Source organism: Manis javanica, chromosome 4 (assembly GCF_040802235.1).
Source record: "Manis javanica isolate MJ-LG chromosome 4, MJ_LKY, whole genome shotgun sequence".
NCBI classification, from domain to species: domain Eukaryota; kingdom Metazoa; phylum Chordata; class Mammalia; order Pholidota; family Manidae; genus Manis; species Manis javanica.
The window spans coordinates 167213279-167230417 of record NC_133159.1 but is presented as its reverse complement, the minus strand read 5'-3'; the positions used below and the strand labels follow the sequence as shown (position 1 = coordinate 167230417).

The following is a 17139-nucleotide window of genomic DNA, read 5'->3' as shown; positions in this document are numbered from 1 at the left end:
AGTGAAGTGGAAGTAAGGCTTTACAGAGGGGGTCTATATGACGACTTAAAATACCCTAAAAATACTTAATAGCCATGAAAAGGAAGGTTATTAACAGCAATGAAAACCATAAAGTTTCACTCCACACCTGTTGTAGCAACCTCAAACTGGGTTTTCCTGGCACTCTGGGTTTACACTGGGTCCATGCTGCATGGTTGTGGCATCAATCCTGGATGGCAATAACCTCTGGGCTGTTGCCCTCTAAAATAGACAGTGACTGGCATAGGCCAAAGTAAAAATGGCTGGGAGAGTCTCCCCAACCTTCACCACCACTTCCCAAAAGTCAGAACCAGGATCATGCCTTGGCTGCTCAGGCATACAGGACTCCTACATAACAACCAAAGGAACTGGGATAGGTTATACTGCCTGCATCATATAGCCAAATAAATTATTCCTTTGTGGAAAAACAAAGCTGTCCTACATGAGTCAAAAAAAGAAAAGAAATAAGATGAACCAGAACTGAAAAAGGTCAAATAAATGACAGAAGAAATTGTGCTAAACCTGATTGCAAAACAGGGCAAAAGCAAACAAGCAAAAGGAAAAACTAAGCTGCATACTTAGACTGTTCCCCCTTTACCAATTTCAGATAATATAAGGAGTCAAAATACAAGATAAACAAAAACACCACCTCTGAATTTGTGATACAAAATTAAGATGCAACTTCACTTACTCTATTTCATTCTGATTAAGTTATCTTCCCCACCCATCTTAAGGTTAAGTCAGTGACCTCACTATAGACCAGTTCCAAAAGAACCATCCTGGGTTACATGGATGAGAGATAGTTGTCCACAATGCCTTATACCTCTATTTATATGGGAACTTCAACTGCTTTACACCAATTTTGAAGACAAAAGTGTTCTAGGCTTCTGCTATTCCCATTCAGTTCCTTTTCTAATCAGAATCATCAATGCTCTTCTACCTCTCATTCCCGATATTTCCATCTTTAGTTTAGCAATTGCGGTGTAATTTCACAGATCAGTCACAAGGGATTAAAAAACGATATAATATGTCATGCTAGACATGAATGTTGAAGACTATGTTAAAACAAAGAAGTCTCCTTTAGCAATGGAACCCACCTGGTCCTGTCTTGTCCCCCATCAGTTTTAACAGGTGTGAAATTTACATTTATGTTCAAGCAAAATGATGCAAAGTCTACAAAAGCAGTGTGTTACATAGAAAATGCTCTAGAGTAAGATAAATAGCCTGAGCTCAAATTTATCTCTACCACTTAAAAGCCTCTGAGCCGTAAGATTTATTCTGTGCATTAAACAACATGCATGAATGTACCTGTACAAACTCAATGTACATACATTGTTTTCCTTCCTCGTTCTAAGGCATGAGAGCATTTTTAAAAAAATAAGTTACTCAAATATAAAGGTCAAAATACAGAAGTATGGAGAAGAGTACAGAGGAGCTCCTAGAAACCATATCCTTTCTCTAAAGAGTGACATGACTTATTCCCAAAAAGAGACTCTATACAACCTGGCCTGGAAGTTAATAACTAACTTCTGATAGAACAGTATTGGTAATTACCTAGCAGTTCCCAAACATTTTCTTTTTTGGAATACATCACTTTAAGAAAGTCAAGGTTAATGTGCCAGGAAGTGAATCCTTAAAAACAAGAAAGAAAAGCCTTACCTTCCCCATTCAAGGACAAAGTACTGTAACTCTACAGCTGACCATCAAACCTAGAATCATCTCATGAAAATACCTGTACAACCCAGGCAACTCTCGCAAATCTTGGAGCAGGATGAGAAATAGAACACCAACCCACTTTACTAAAACACAGTGAGTTAAAAACCTCCCTTTTCAGCAACTAAAAAAATAACCAAGTGCTAAAAGCAACTGCTAACTTGAGCAACAAATACTCAAATCTCAGCTCTTCATTCACTTGATTGTATAACCATGAACAAATTACTTGACCACTTTGACCTTCCAGTTGTTTACATTAAAATTTCTAACAACAAAATGCTTACATAGTGCAGGGCACAGAGTAAATGCTTAAAGACTATTATTATACTGAAACATGAAGAACAAATGAATGTTAATATATATTTTGGGGAAATTCCATTGCTTATTTGTTATACAGGCTATATACTGTCTCCCCCAAAATATGTGTCACCCAGAACCTATGAAACAGTCTTGCAGATGTAATCAAGTTAAGATGAGCTCTTTAGTATGGGTCCTAGATCCCAATAGGACTGGTGTCCTTGTAAGAGGGAAATTTGGACACAGACACACTGACAGAGAAAATGGCCATGTGAAGGTGGGGGCAGAAACTGGAGGGATGCAGCTATAAACTGAGGAACACAGAGAACTGCCAGCAACAACCAAGGAAGGATTCTTCCCTAGAATCTTCAGAGGGAACATGTCCCTGCCTACACTTTAATTTCAGATTTCTAGTTTCCAGAACTGTGAGAAAATAAAGTTTGGCTGTTTTAAGTTTACCACCCAATTTGTGTTTTGTTATGGCAGCCCCAGGAAACAAATACATTTGTTTTAAAAAGACATTGTATAAATGTAAGTTTTTAATAAAGCTGTGGGTTTTCTTGACATATTACTTATTGAGACTGTAATTCTACTTTTTACTTTGTCAGAATTTTTTAATAGACATTGTGTATTCAGACTGTAAACAAAGAAAACGTATTATAATAGAGAATGCTTTATTTTACAGACCACAAAACTGAGGCTCAGAAAGGGTCAGTGACTTTTCCTCCAAAGTTATATAGCTATGCAGTAGCGAAGCCAGGACTAGAATCAAAGATTACCAAGTCCAAGTCTGGTGTTTCAACACATTGTGTTCTGAATGACAAACTCTTAGGTAATCAAATACATACACAAAACTTCAGAATAACTACTTTCCAGATATTTAGAAATACTTTAGATTTCTGAAAGTTTCCTGATACTGCTCTGTCATTACTGCTGAGGAATAAGAACCAAAAATGAATTAAGAGTATCTTCTTACACACAGCTTGTGAGAATGTAAACTGAGCATACTGACAGAATACTTCCCTCAAGTATGCATCAAGAATATAAAAGTATCCATGCTGTGACTTAGGCAGCTGTTTACTATGGCATGCTTCATAATTCTAATGAAGAACATAATTAAAATGGTCAACCAGGAAAGGTAACAGAATGTAGCCAATAAAAATGTTTTCCCAAAAAATAGGAAAATGTTCAAGGTCTGTATGTAACAACTAGGTTTAAACAAATTATTTAGATGCACAGAAAAAAATGAGTGGAAGAAAATATGCCAAGATGTTCATAGTGGGTAACTTTGAGTTCAGGTTTTGTTTTCTTGAGTTTTAATTTTAAGGCTGTTTGTTTTAAAGAGCAGTTAAGTTCATAGCAAAGCTGAGAAAGTACAGCTATCCCATGGTAAATTTTCCCCCCTCCTTTTTTGTATTTCTCTGCATTTTCCAAGATTCATAAGAACTGATGCACAGTATTTCATCAAATCTAAGACATGCTTTTCACATCTCAACATCTTATCGAATCAGGGTGCATCTTGTAATTAATAGTATATCTCAGTTTAATTTAAATTATTTCTTAGTGGTGTGGTATATAGGTACATAAAAATGATTCATCTTACAACAATAGCATATTTGAGTCTATGAAATATAGCAGCTTTATAATGGGAAATTAATATATATACACATGTAACACTCATATTTATGAATGTATATAAGATAAAGCAACAACTATGCCTACCATAGTACCAGATTTCAGTTGTTACTATGAAACTCTAATTCTCAAATATGGAAATTCCCACTTAACTAATTACTGGCTATATAAAAACCTAGTGACAAATACTGAAGGTGTCTCCGACAGAGCCAAGACTGTTTTTCTCCTTAGGATAGGCATATCTAGTCACCTCTTAACTACTCTTATTACCATACCATTCCAGCTCATTATCTACAAATTTCAATTTCCTTTGTGAAGAAGAGCTAAGGAAATCAAAATATTCACTACACTTGATAAGTACTTTTAGTTTTAATTCTTCATTTGCTCTAGCTAATTTTTAAAGTTAGTTAGGATTTAATTTGTCCCCTATCCTAAGGGATCAAATTACTTAAAGTTAAGCCCTCTGGACTTTGCCCTCTCTAATACATTCTACTAAACTTTTGGAGAATTAGACATAAACCCATTGTGGAAAGAAGCTAGAACACTTGAGTGGAATTTTTGGAATAAAAAATTAAATGATATCTACAAGAGGCTGCAGAACTTTTACTTGAAACTTTCATAATTTTGTTCATCTTGTCAAGTTAGTCATCATTTAACTTTTGGCCTACTATTTAATTTAATGCATACAGTTCACAGTACAGTATTTCTCTTAAGACTTTGACCAGTATTAGGGTAGCACAAAAAAGCATGACCTATATTTAAGAGCAGTAGGCTCTTCAACTAGACCCATGTGTCTAGTCATGGGACTCAACTGCATCAAGCTAATACAAAAAATACATTGCAAGAATGTTAAGCTTCATGAAAGCAGGCTTTTTAATTTACCGCTATGACCCCGTTATGGAGAACAGTGCTTGGTACATGGTAAGCACTCAACTATTTGCTGAATGGATTTCTCTTCCATGCACATTTATCCCTCAGTCAAACCCAAACTCAGCAGAATACTTTCTAAGCTGATTTTTAAGAAGAAAAACTATACATGGTGTAATTGTCAAAGATCAAAGCTGTATGGTAAGAACCCATCTTCTGCAGTCTTCTATGTAGGAGGGCACAGGAAAATAAAAATTCTGATCACCAGTTTCTAATTCTGCCTAAACAATCTTTCAGAAAAAACCCTATTTTTCCTCAAGAAAGCAAGGGGAGCTTAGCAGTAAGATAGAAATGTATTTATGTAAAAAAGCAAGGTGAATTATTACCACTTTTTCACAAATATAAAAAATGAGTTTCTTTTTCTTGTTTCCCATTAGCCCAGATACATAAATTGTTCTGTTCTAAACACATGTTCAATTTAACATTATATTCTAGCTGTGTTGTCTGCACTACACTAAGCAACATCAGGCTCTTAAGCAAATTAAACCACTGTATCAGATCATATTAATTCTTTTGACACAGTTAAGAGCTATTGAGGGATGGGAGAAAAAGGATAATGGTAGTTTTTAGACGGGCTGAAAAAGACCAGACGTTTATTCCTTACCTTATTAGCACGTATCTGTTTGTAAATATCTGTTTGCTGCCGAATTCGATATTCCAAGTCAGAAACATGAGCCTGAAGCCAGTTCCAGCGGCTGACAATAGCTGCTCGATCTGCAGCCCATCTCCATTCTGACCTGCGCCTCCTAAAAGGAAATAAACTGAGTGAAATCTAAGAGTATCAGTAACATTTATACCAAATGGGAGTGGGGAGGGTTTAACCTCTGAAGGCCCTTATATAGACTAACTCTTGTGCCAAAACCCCCCAAGACTTTATACGTATGTACGTATGTACATATGAATGTCATGAGAAACGTGTGGATAAAAATCTTCACATACAGATACTTCCTGAATTAACTAGATGAAAACTGCCTTTAGTATCATCATCCTGTGGCACATAATTTCTTTGAAACTGCTTTAATTTCTCAAGAGATAAATATTTTTACTTTAAAGTAAGACATATATAAAGAATAAAGTTTATCCAAATGCACCATGAATTATTAAAGCTAATCAAGAATTCACCAAAGTTGCCAAGAAAAGATCAACATACAAAAACTAACAGTTTGTATATGCCAACAAGCAGAAAATATTCATTTTTAAAAAAAGTATCATTCACAACACCAAGTGCTAGTATTATACACTAAAGAGTTTTACAGAGGAAATAATAAAAACTGAAAATATAAAAGACCTACACAAATAGTGAGATACTATTAAGATGGCAAATTCCATATATATCTATAAACTGAAGTTCCAATCAAATCCCCTACAGGATTTTTAGTGGGAGCTGACAAACAGATCTGAAAAATCACATGGAAAATGTATCAACAGTAGAGAAATTCTAAAGAAAGGTGGAAACTCACACTACAAACCTACTGAAAAGCTACAATAACAGAGACAGTCTAGAAAAACAGACCAATGGAGACAGAATATAGAGCCCCAAAACTCAGAACTGGAATTACAAAAGAGATGGCATTCATATCAGCGGGGGAAAGAATGAACTATTCAATAAATGGTATTGATATGCCCATTTTTTAAAATTAAGCTATCACTGATATACAATCTTATGAAGGTTTCACATGAGCAACACTGTGGTTTCAACATTCACCCATATTATCAAGTCCCCCCACCACCCCATTTCAGTCACTGGCTATAGCACAGTAAGATGCTATAGTCACTACTTGTCTTCTCCGTGCTGTACTGGATATGATCAATTCTTTACATGGAAAAGTAAACTTACTGGTTTCCTTCTTCATGAAATAATACCATAATTTAATATGCCATATAATTTAATATGCCAACAAGCAGAAAATCCTCATTTTCTAAAAAAGCATAATTCACAACACCAACAAGTGCTAGTATTATACACTAAAGAGCTTTAACAAAGGAAATTTTGGAATTCCTAAATCTGAAAAGCCAAACTTAAGGAATTCTATCTTTGGAACTTCAGAGCAGGGAAGGATTTAAGTCAGATTTTTTAAAAAATTAGCTGATTTTCAACATACAACAAAAGATTTAATAAAGTCAAAGGCAAGCCACCTGTTGGTATAAGATATCTGTAACACACAAAACTTATGATCAAATACTGGAATATATAACCCAACACCAACAAATAGGAAAAAAAAAAAAAGATAATCTAATAAAAGACGAATAGAAAATTCACGTAAGAGAAATCCAAATAGCCAATAAATACATAAAAATCTGTCACACCTGTTAGATTTGGGTTAAAATGTTAGTATTAGGTCAAATATTAAGCCATCATTTCAAATCCAGGTTAGAAAAACCAACTATTGGTGAGATGTGGAAAAGAGCAATTCATGTAACTGCTGGTAACAATTAAAAACTTGCACCACTACTCTTAAAATAATTTGGAGATACTTGGCTAGGTAGAAAATGTGCATACCCAACCATCATGAAACTCTGTTTCTGAGATGACCTACACATCTGCGTGAGGAAACAGGTTCACTGCAAGAGTTTGTAATAGCTACAAATTAGGTACAGTCTAATTTACTAACATAGGGGAGTAGATAAATTGTAATTTATTCCTTTAATGGATTTTCTATAGCAATAAACAAATTAAACTGTAACAATCTGTATCAATATGACTATACCTCAGAAGATAATGCTGAATGGAAAAACCATGTAGAAACTAAAATTAAACTAAAATACTATGACAGATATACACACAGTATATTCATCAGTTTCTCTATGTATCAGCAATGACTAAATCTCAATACTGTGGAACAGAAAAATTATATGAAAACTAAAAAAGAATAAACATACAATGATAAGAATTGTTATTAATAAATAGTAAATGTATAAAAGCATGCATGGAATTGATATACAACAAATTCAGGCCAGGATCCTCATTACCTCTGGGAAGAGGAATGGGGAAGTGGGATTTCAGCTCTCTCTAGAGTATGTTTGACTTCACTTAGTCCCGCTTTCATTCAGGATATATATAACCACTACTAAAAACTTTAAATGGCTGTAAGTGAACTTTAACATAATCCACTGATAAGGTGACATATATTAATAAAAGAGAACAAATCTAACCACAGAAGGGTTAGAAATCAGATGATACTTAATCATACCATAATAATTAAAAGACCAAAGGTGACAATGGTATTTTATGGTCCAGAACTAACCACTCGAGTCAAGCACTGTGATAAAGTATTATCCAATTATTTCTCTTTTAAAAAGAAGCATCTTACAGTTCCTTAACCTTGATTCAATCAGTACAAGATATAAAAATACATTCTTTTTTAGGTACAATTATCTGGTCCATTGTTGGCTGCAGGTCTAGTTCTAGCCCAAATTCAGGAAAGAACCTCAAGAGGTCAAGTATAACCTCTGGATCATTCCTAAACTAAAAAACTTCCCTCGTTTTCTAAGAGACAAAGCTAGTTTAATCCTTATATCCTAATACCAACTTTGATTACTCTTCAATGTTCACCATTTACTGTAAAATCTCTTGGTTTTTTTACAGGTTCATCTCATTTCTGAGGCTACCAAATTACCACGTCCCAATCTGTCACCCTTGGGCTATTCCAATAACTTCCTTAGCTACTATTCCTAATGTAAGTCACATACGACTTTTCCTAAACAAACTCCCCTCAAACCTATTTCTTCCTGTCACTCATGTGTAAGGAACCACAGGGCTCCTTTGTTTCTTTCCAAATCCTAGCTCTATAAGGAAACAAATTGTTTTCTAAGGGAGTCAAACACTGTAGACAGCAATGTGGGGCCAAAAACTGATTAATAAAATTAACACAACATCCATTTAATCACAGTTTATTCAGACAAATTTGTTTTAACAACTGACAGTGGCGAGGCCAAAATAAAAGCCCAATATACCGGAAACCAAAGCAAAGCAAAGATTTCTTGTCAAGTTTACAGAACTTCCTCCTTAGTCACCCTTGGTGGACAAAGAATCCTAGCAGTCTCTCCCAGAGACCCCACAACTTAGCTTATAAGCCATTTCACAGCAGTGTTCCAGGACACTAAGAACTCTAAATTGGCAAGAAAGATGAAACCTAGCTGTTATCTCTCAATTTAGACACATCGTAAAAGAAACAATTTTTTCTCTCTTGTTTGAGGTCAAAAAAACAATGATGAAAAAAAAAACCCAAACACTTGAAAATCTGTTTCAAAGTTTTAGAATACAAAAGGAAATTACTTAAAATATTTCCATTCATAGGAACTCTGATGGATGCTTTTTTTTTTTTTAGTATTAAGGAAAAGCCCTTTTCAACTGTCCTAAGGTCAAAATGAGAAAACCTTCTATACAAGTACTCTTCTAAATATCAATATGAAACCAGACTTTCTGGTAATATTTTTTGGAGACTGGCCAATAAACTAATGAATGACAGACAGCATTAGTAAGGGGGTGTTACTTTAATCCCCAACTTATGACAAAGTTCCATTCTACAAATACATTTGTTATAGTGCAGAACCAGAAGCTATTTTTAGTAGAAAGTTGTCACAATGTTGTACTGTATTTGATGAAAAACTGGAAAACCCACCCCAAGTGTCCAAAAACTGTCGTCTTCAAAATACCAGAAATATGGGCAGAAAGTTTAACTGCTGGCTAAGGGGTGAGGTGTACAGTGTACAGTTAACACGGCTAAAAATGTTACCAAACTCAAGAGTAGACCACCACAAAACATTCCCACAAGAGTAAGAATTCACATCTTACCTTTTTTTCCCTTAATAAAAACAACAGGTCACAGAAATTGTTTGCCAGAGGTAGAGGTGGATTTCCCCTTTAATATTCAAAACCTAAGTTTATTACTCTGATAATTTACAGCTCAAAAACCAAGAGACACTGATTTAACATAATATGAGGGTCACGCCTATAGACTTCAAAAAAGGACACATGAATTAGGTTGCAGGATGATACTTATAAATAATGATGAGTTGGTTCTAATGTAGCGGTTATTAACAATGAAGAAAACGATGTAGATTCCACTACTGATGAGCCTTTAAACTTTTTCTTACTACATTCTACTCTGTGCTAACAAGTGGTGAAATAACTCCTTTAACTGTCTGTGCGGGACACCAGAATGTCTTCTAATGTCTTTTTCTGCCATGTACATTTCATCCCAGTTTGTATCAAAATATTTGTTTACATGTACTATGCTACTTGCCTAGTGATATTCATTTTGACTCATATTTTGCTCCTTGCTTTTATGAATGTTGTATTTGAAAATTTGCTTTGTCTGCATGTACTGTATAAAAATTCATTGAAATTATACACGATAAACTGCTTTTTAGTTGCCTAAATGCAGGAAGACACAGTACCAATATTTGCTTTTATAATACCACATGAACAGTAAACTTTTGTTGTTAGCTATATACCAGTACATATTTGTATCAAATAATGTATGTTGTATAAATACATTTTTTAAAGCTATATGAACGTACACTTCAATAGGTCTTTTTACAGGGATAGTAGAACATTGCCACATACCCAGAACCTGGGATGTTTTATACCAAGAATAAAGGGTATTTATTGTATCTACGTGAACAACAACAACAAAACAAAAAACTTACATTTATAAACACTTTGAAACTGTAAGGTGGGAAGTAATGCAACATTAGACTTCAGCTTACATGATGGACAATGCAAAAAAAACAAAACAAAACAGAAAAGGCATTGACTTTTAATTATTTAAAATCATCTTGAATTGTAATGTTAATGGATGTTTCATTAGAAGAAGGCAAACAGATCAATCTCAGACTTATGTAAGGAGATTTATCCTCTCTTAATTGTGGGGACCAAGCTCCTTCTATTCAAAAGTATACATTCTCAAAGATGTCACTGATAAAACCTTTTCCTTGCACCGTAAGTGGTAATGATCTGAAACACCCAACTCAGAGCATTACAGCTAATTTTGTTAACATAAAAAAGCACTAAGGAATGCAATTTCTGCTAACACAGAGAAAAACAGGGATTTGCAATTCCATACCCCTTACTGTCAATTTATAACAAAATGAGTTCAACAAAAGAGATTACCAATATCAACTCTGTATTTGATAAAACCTATATTAAATGTCTACAGCACTGCCATCGATAGCAGAGCAAGAGAGAACAGTGGTAGAATCTTTCTTTTTCTCAAAGATAAACTACAGCAAAAGCTGACTTACGTAAAAATAACACTAGAGCTAGGCATGAACCACATCAAACACGTGACTTAGCACTGCCTTTAATTAAGTCACCTAGTTCAATTTCAAGATGGAAAATCTCTAAGTCTAGTAGAACACTGCTGGTGGATTATACTTTACCCTGATCTGGAATTTTTTTTAAAAATCTCACTAAAGTAACAATGAATATGCTGGAAAGACCTAAATGGTGATAATTCCATCTTCGATTCTGATTTCAGTCATCTCCATTTCTTTCCTCTTACTCAAACAAAGGTTCTATTAACAAATTTAAAGTAAAATGGCTGCCCATGACAAGTTACAAAGAACTATGTTCAACCAAAACCTGGTAGGTAAATTATTTGACAGTTACGTGCTACTTCCAAGTGTGTAAGAAACTCTGAGACACCTAAATTCTGGTATCTCCACTTTTTTATATGATTTATAAAACCAATAAAGTAAAACTGAGATCATCCCCAAGCATCCAGAGCATACAATTGTTAGATTCATAGTATCCAGGGTAAGAGTTAGGGTCACTATGGAACAGGAAAAGAAAATCTTGACATTGCTGAGGGTCACATATAAAAATGCACATGCAAGTATTCACTACCTAGGCTCAAAAGCAGTATGAAGGGGAAGAGCAGGAAGATGGGTTCAAACCAAATGCTCACTTTTATTTACCTTTGATGATCCCAGACGTGAAAACTGACATCTGGGAATAACAGTAGTATCTGCCTCACAGGAATGTAGCACCCATAAAATGATGCAATCCTGACTATAAAGTATTATATGTTAGGAAAGAACTACTAAATAAATATAACCTTGCTTTTCAACTCCATATCATAGAAGATACAAAAGAGGAAGGGAAAAGGGGAAATAAATAGATGGAAAGAAATCTCTAAAAGGCAGACAACTTCAGGAAATAGATGTTTTGGGTTAGCAACAGAATTCTGAGTTTCTTGAGCACCGGACTTCATAGTCATCTAAATGTGAAGTTCTACTCTATAAAGAGTAAAACCTAAGTAGTTCATTAGAATAGACACTGCATTCAGCCATAACTTCAATGACATTACCCCCCTTTCCCAAATTCAAAGAGATGAGGAATAGAAGTATGTAGTGTAAAAAGGAACTAAATTGTCTAGCGTCAAATATTCCATGCTTTAACTGTAAAATAAAGCTTAGATGAAAATGGGGTAAGAGACCATTTCTATCTGTCACTCTCACTAGGTTACATCAGTTTTCTGGAGAGGTCTATAATAATAGGGAACAAATGTACCAGAGCCCATTCTAAACTGCCAATTCATTCTGATAAAGACTCTGAGGATTGAACACTTACCCCTTGTTTTACTGTTTACATTCAGATTACTCTGAAATTGAATAGTATTTGTGTATTTTGGTAGATTATTTAAGCCAAACCTTTAGCTCACTAGGAACTCTTCCTCCCCTCCCTTCTCCATTTAACAAATATTTAATCACCTATTTATTTATCAGACATTATAACAGGTGCTGGAGATACAATAACAACAAATAAGAACTGTGACTCATAAATTTACAGTTTAATAGGGAAGACAAATGTTAATAAATAATCAGACAAGATGTGAGATAAGAGATCTTTATTATATCAGACTTAGATTGGAGGACCTGGAAGACTTTGTGCTATAAACATTTAACCTGCACTCCAAAGAAAAATTAGAATTCGAATAAGCAAACTCGCCAGGAATGAAGGGGCAGAGAAAGGGTCCATAGAAAGGTGTAGAAGATACTGGGGATCGTGGAATGCCTTAGCAACAAGAAATTACACAGATACAGGTTATGAAGCTGGAGCTCAGACATCCAACAAGGGGAAGAATGTACTGGAGTTAACACTGGTATGGGGAGGCAGGGCCAGATCATGTAAGAACTCTGTAATCCATGTTAGTTTTATGAAACAATAAAAGCAGTGCTGATCTTGGCCCACGTTTCCATTTATCTCAGCCTTTTTTAAAATAAGTAATTTCAAATACAAGCTGATAGATCATGAACACATGCCCATCAACTAACTTCAACAACTATCAACTGTTGGCCAACCCTACCTCATTTCCAACATCTAATAACCAACCCCATGAATTAACTTTGAAACCAATCTCCATCACCAGATTATTACATGTATATATATTTCCCTATGAGTCTCTTGAAAAAGTAAATTAACTTAAAATACCACATATATGTATATATATAATATTTTTAAAAAACCAGTAATTCCTTAATATCAAATATTCAGTTATCGGTCAAATTTCCTGGTTTGTCCAAATCCAAGTCAAGTAAGATACACACACTGCATCTGGTCAAATTTGTAAAATTTCCTCTCTTCTTGCAATTTATTTGTGGAAACAGAGCTATCTGTCCTTTACAATTTCCCATGTTGTGGATTTTGCTGATTGTATATCCTTGTCACAAAAACCTTAACTTTTGAATTTTTTAAACTGACACCTCTGAACTTTTACTTTGTTTAATCTGTTAAGTCAGCTGATTAAATTATTTGTACTTTTGTGAATTCAATTTTTACCCATGAAGACACTTAACCTTAAATAATTATTTAAGGTACTTCAAACTCCTCTCAATGTCTATTGTCAGACTTTATTAAACATGGTTAATATATACATAATATATATAATCTGCCAAGCACAATAAAAGAAAGAAATGTAATGATTCCCTAATACAGCTGGTCAGCAGTACTCAGGCCAATCTGCTTGTCATACCCCTATGCAAGTCTCCAAACTGAAAATATCAAGAAGCATTTTTTATGTCTAAAAGCCACCTCCTTTGGGGGGAGGGGAAGGGGAAGTTCAGTGAACTGCATCACACAATTCATTACTTTGTATTCTTCAAACTTAGTGTGATCTCTCATTTTATTTATGTATTCTATAGTTTTAAGTATTTATTCTGTATTTTATTGTTTATGTATTCTGTATTTCCAAGTCTCGTGCATTTCATACAGGATTGGTCTTTAACTAGATTATCCATGCCTCCTTATGGACACTGTGTCTTAACTGTAAACCAATTTCCAATGATATCTGCACATACATGTAGTTTACAAATAAGAATTCTCAGGAAATCTTAATTTTCAAACTGTTAAAAAAAAACGAACCTGAAAGACAGAATTCCTTGGATACCCTGAAGTGTATTCTAATGGAGAAAAATACAGGATGACAAAGATGGTTGGAAGTGGCTTACAGGCTGGTTGTAGAACTGGACATGAAATCAGAGCATGAAGATTTGAAAGAAAACACTGGACTAATTACTACATCTTTTTTGAGAATAGGACTCTTATGTTTTAAAAATAAAGCAAAATGGAAAGCTAGTACTGAAAAGCGTTCAGTTAGTCAGAGAATTGCCACTCCAGAGCAAGCCAATCAGTTTCTGTCTACTTTTCTGCCTAGAGGGTCCATCTTTTTAGAACGGAGTCCATTTTAGAACCTTTCAAAAATCAAAGAGAGGTTAAAATATTCAAATTCTGTATGATACTAATTCCTCCTTTGAAAATCCTAAACAGTGAAATAATCCCATTTGCTCAAAAGCTGTAAATTAAAGTCTAGCGAGTTTGACCCAGCTCACTCATCTAAGCAAGAGACTGACTACAAACAATAACATCTTACAAATTAAAGTACCTGATGTTAAGCAGCAGGGGACTAAGAAACTTCTCACACCTCACCTTCTCACTTAGCTTTGTGAGAAGGGCCACAAGAAAAACAATCCTCCTGTCTTCACCATTCCCCAACTCCATAAAAGAGCATGAAGGAATAGAAAAGTACAAACGTACTGACAAGGAGGGAAGCAGGAGGAGGGACACCAGCACTTATTTCATGGTGAGAACTTGTTTCTGACTCTCTCTAGAGCAGTCAAAGAAATCCTTGTATTTAGCCTAATAAATTAACTGTAAAATAACAGAATTCCAAAAGAGAGGCCACTTCCGCCTTGACTTAAAAATAAAATACAGCTTGCTGGAATAAGTATTGTTTGGAGTCAGTGTACACGAGATTTCAAATCCTGGCCCTGCCCCTCGGCTACCTACTATCACTGAGCCAGCTAATTTAAAGATGAAAGAACAGAAGTTCCTATCAATGCTCAACCTTCAGTCAACCTTCAGGAGTGATGTTCTGATTTCAGTGCATGCAAGAAATGGTGGAGTTAAAGCGAGTCGCAGGGACCTGCACAAATAAGAAACTTCTTAGTTCTCATGCAAGAAGGGCGTAAGACCATACTTAAAAAAACACAACTCAGGCAGATGCGGAAGCCAAGATGGCGGCGTGAGTATGACAGTGGGAATCTCCTCTCAAAAACATATATATTTTTGAAAATACAACAAATACAACTATCCCTAAAAGAGAGACCAGAAGATACAGGACAACAGCCAGACTACATCCACACCAGTGAGAACCCAGCACCTGGCGATGGGGGTAAGATACAAGCCCCGGCCGGGCAGGACCCAAGCGCCCCTCACCCCAGCTCCTGGCAGGAGGAGAGGAGTCAGAGCGGGGAGGGAGAGGGAGCCCAGGACTGCTAAATAGCCAGCCCCAGCCATCCGCACCAGAGCACAGACACACACTGCGTGCGTGGGGTGCTAGAAACTAGGGAAACAGGACAGTAAGACCTGAGAGTGGGTCCCTGCAGCCGGCACCCCTAGGACAAAGAAAAGCGGTTGCTTTTTGAAAGTCTTAAAGGGACAGTGACCCCACAGCTGGACAGAAGCGTCCCGGGACACTTAGCCCAGCAGCTGAGAACCCCGGGGAACTCCAGGTGCCTTAACCCCCTGAGCAGCAGATATGAGACCCCTCACAGTGATAAACAGCACCCTGTCCATTCTCCCTCCGGAGCCCCACCGTGGCAGAGCAGCAGCCTGAGGCTGGCCATGCCCACAGCAAGGGAGCTTCCTCCATAGCGTCCAGACAAGAAACAGAGACCCAGTCTACGCGCAACTGCCCAACACAAGCCGCTAGGGGGTCACCGCTGTCCCAGTAAAGAAAGGCCAGGAGCAAGCTGAAAGGGTCTTGGCTCTCCCAGCTGACATACGAGTCAACAGCATACCACTACATCTATCAACATGAAAAGGCAAAAAAATTTGATCGACACCAGACTAACTCAGACATTTTCCACATCCTCCCCTGAGAAGGAATCTGGGGAGACAGATATAACCAATCTTTCTGAAAAAGAACTCAAAACAAAAGTCATAACCATGCTGATGGACTTGCAGAGAAATATGCAAGAACTAAGGAGGGAGAATACAGAAATTAAACAATCTCTGGAAGGACTTCAAAGCAGAATGGATGAGATGCAAGAGACCATCAATGGACTAGAAATCAGAGAACAGGAACGCAGAGAGGCTGATGCAGAGAGAGATAAAAGGATCTCCAGGAATGAAAGAATATTAAGAGAACCGTGTGACCAATAGAAACGGAACAATATTCTCATCATAGGAGTACCAGAAGAAGAGAGAGAAAAAGGGATAGAAAGTGTCTTTGAAGAAATAATTGCTGAAAACTTCCCCAAACTAGAGGAGGAAATGGCCTCTCAGACCACAGAGGCACACAGAACTCCCATGACAAGGGACCCAAGGAGGGCAACACCAAGACACATAATAATTAAAATGGCAAAGATCAAAGACAAGGACAGAGTATTAAAGGCAGCCAGAGAGAAAAAAAAGGTTACCTATAAAGGAAAACCCATCAGGCTATCATCAGACTTCTCAACAGAAACCTTACAGGCCAGAAGAGAATGGCATGGTATATTTAATGCAATGAAACAGAAGGGCCTTAAACCAAGGATACTGTATCCAGCACGATTATCACTTAAATATGAAGGAGGGATTAAACAATTCCCAGACAAGCAAAAGTTGAGGGAATTTGCCTCTCATAAACCACCTTTACAGGGTATCTAAAGAGGGACTGCTCTAGATGGGAACACTCCTAAAAAGAGCACAGAACAAAACACCCAACATATGAAGAATGGAGGAGGAGGAAAAAGAAGGGAGAGAAATAAAGAATCATCAGACAGTGTTTATAATAGCTCAATAAGTGAGTTAAGTTAGACAGTAAGATACTAAAGAAGATAACCTTGAACCTTTGGTAACCACAAACTTAAAGCCTGCAATGGCAATAAGTACATATCTTTCAATACTCACCCTAAATGTAAATGGACTGAACGCACCAATCAAAAGACACAAGAGTAATAGAATGGATAAAAAAGCAAGACCCATCTATACGCTACTTACAAGAAACTCACCTCAAGCCCAAAGACAGGCACAGACTAAAAGTCAAGGGATGGAAAAACATA

General features: G+C 36.2%; 1 protein-coding gene across 7 annotated transcripts in view; it reads right to left on the bottom strand.

The window, feature by feature from the left end:
* Positions 1–17139, bottom strand: part of KANSL1 (KAT8 regulatory NSL complex subunit 1) — a 189201-nt gene that overhangs the window by 64043 nt on the left and 108019 nt on the right. For all 7 annotated transcript variants that reach the window (XM_073235719.1, XM_073235722.1, XM_036997123.2 and 4 more), the window contains one exon: positions 5195–5336. In XM_073235719.1, coding sequence (XP_073091820.1) covers positions 5195–5336 — 142 coding nt within the window. The remainder of the gene's footprint in view (positions 1–5194; positions 5337–17139) is intronic.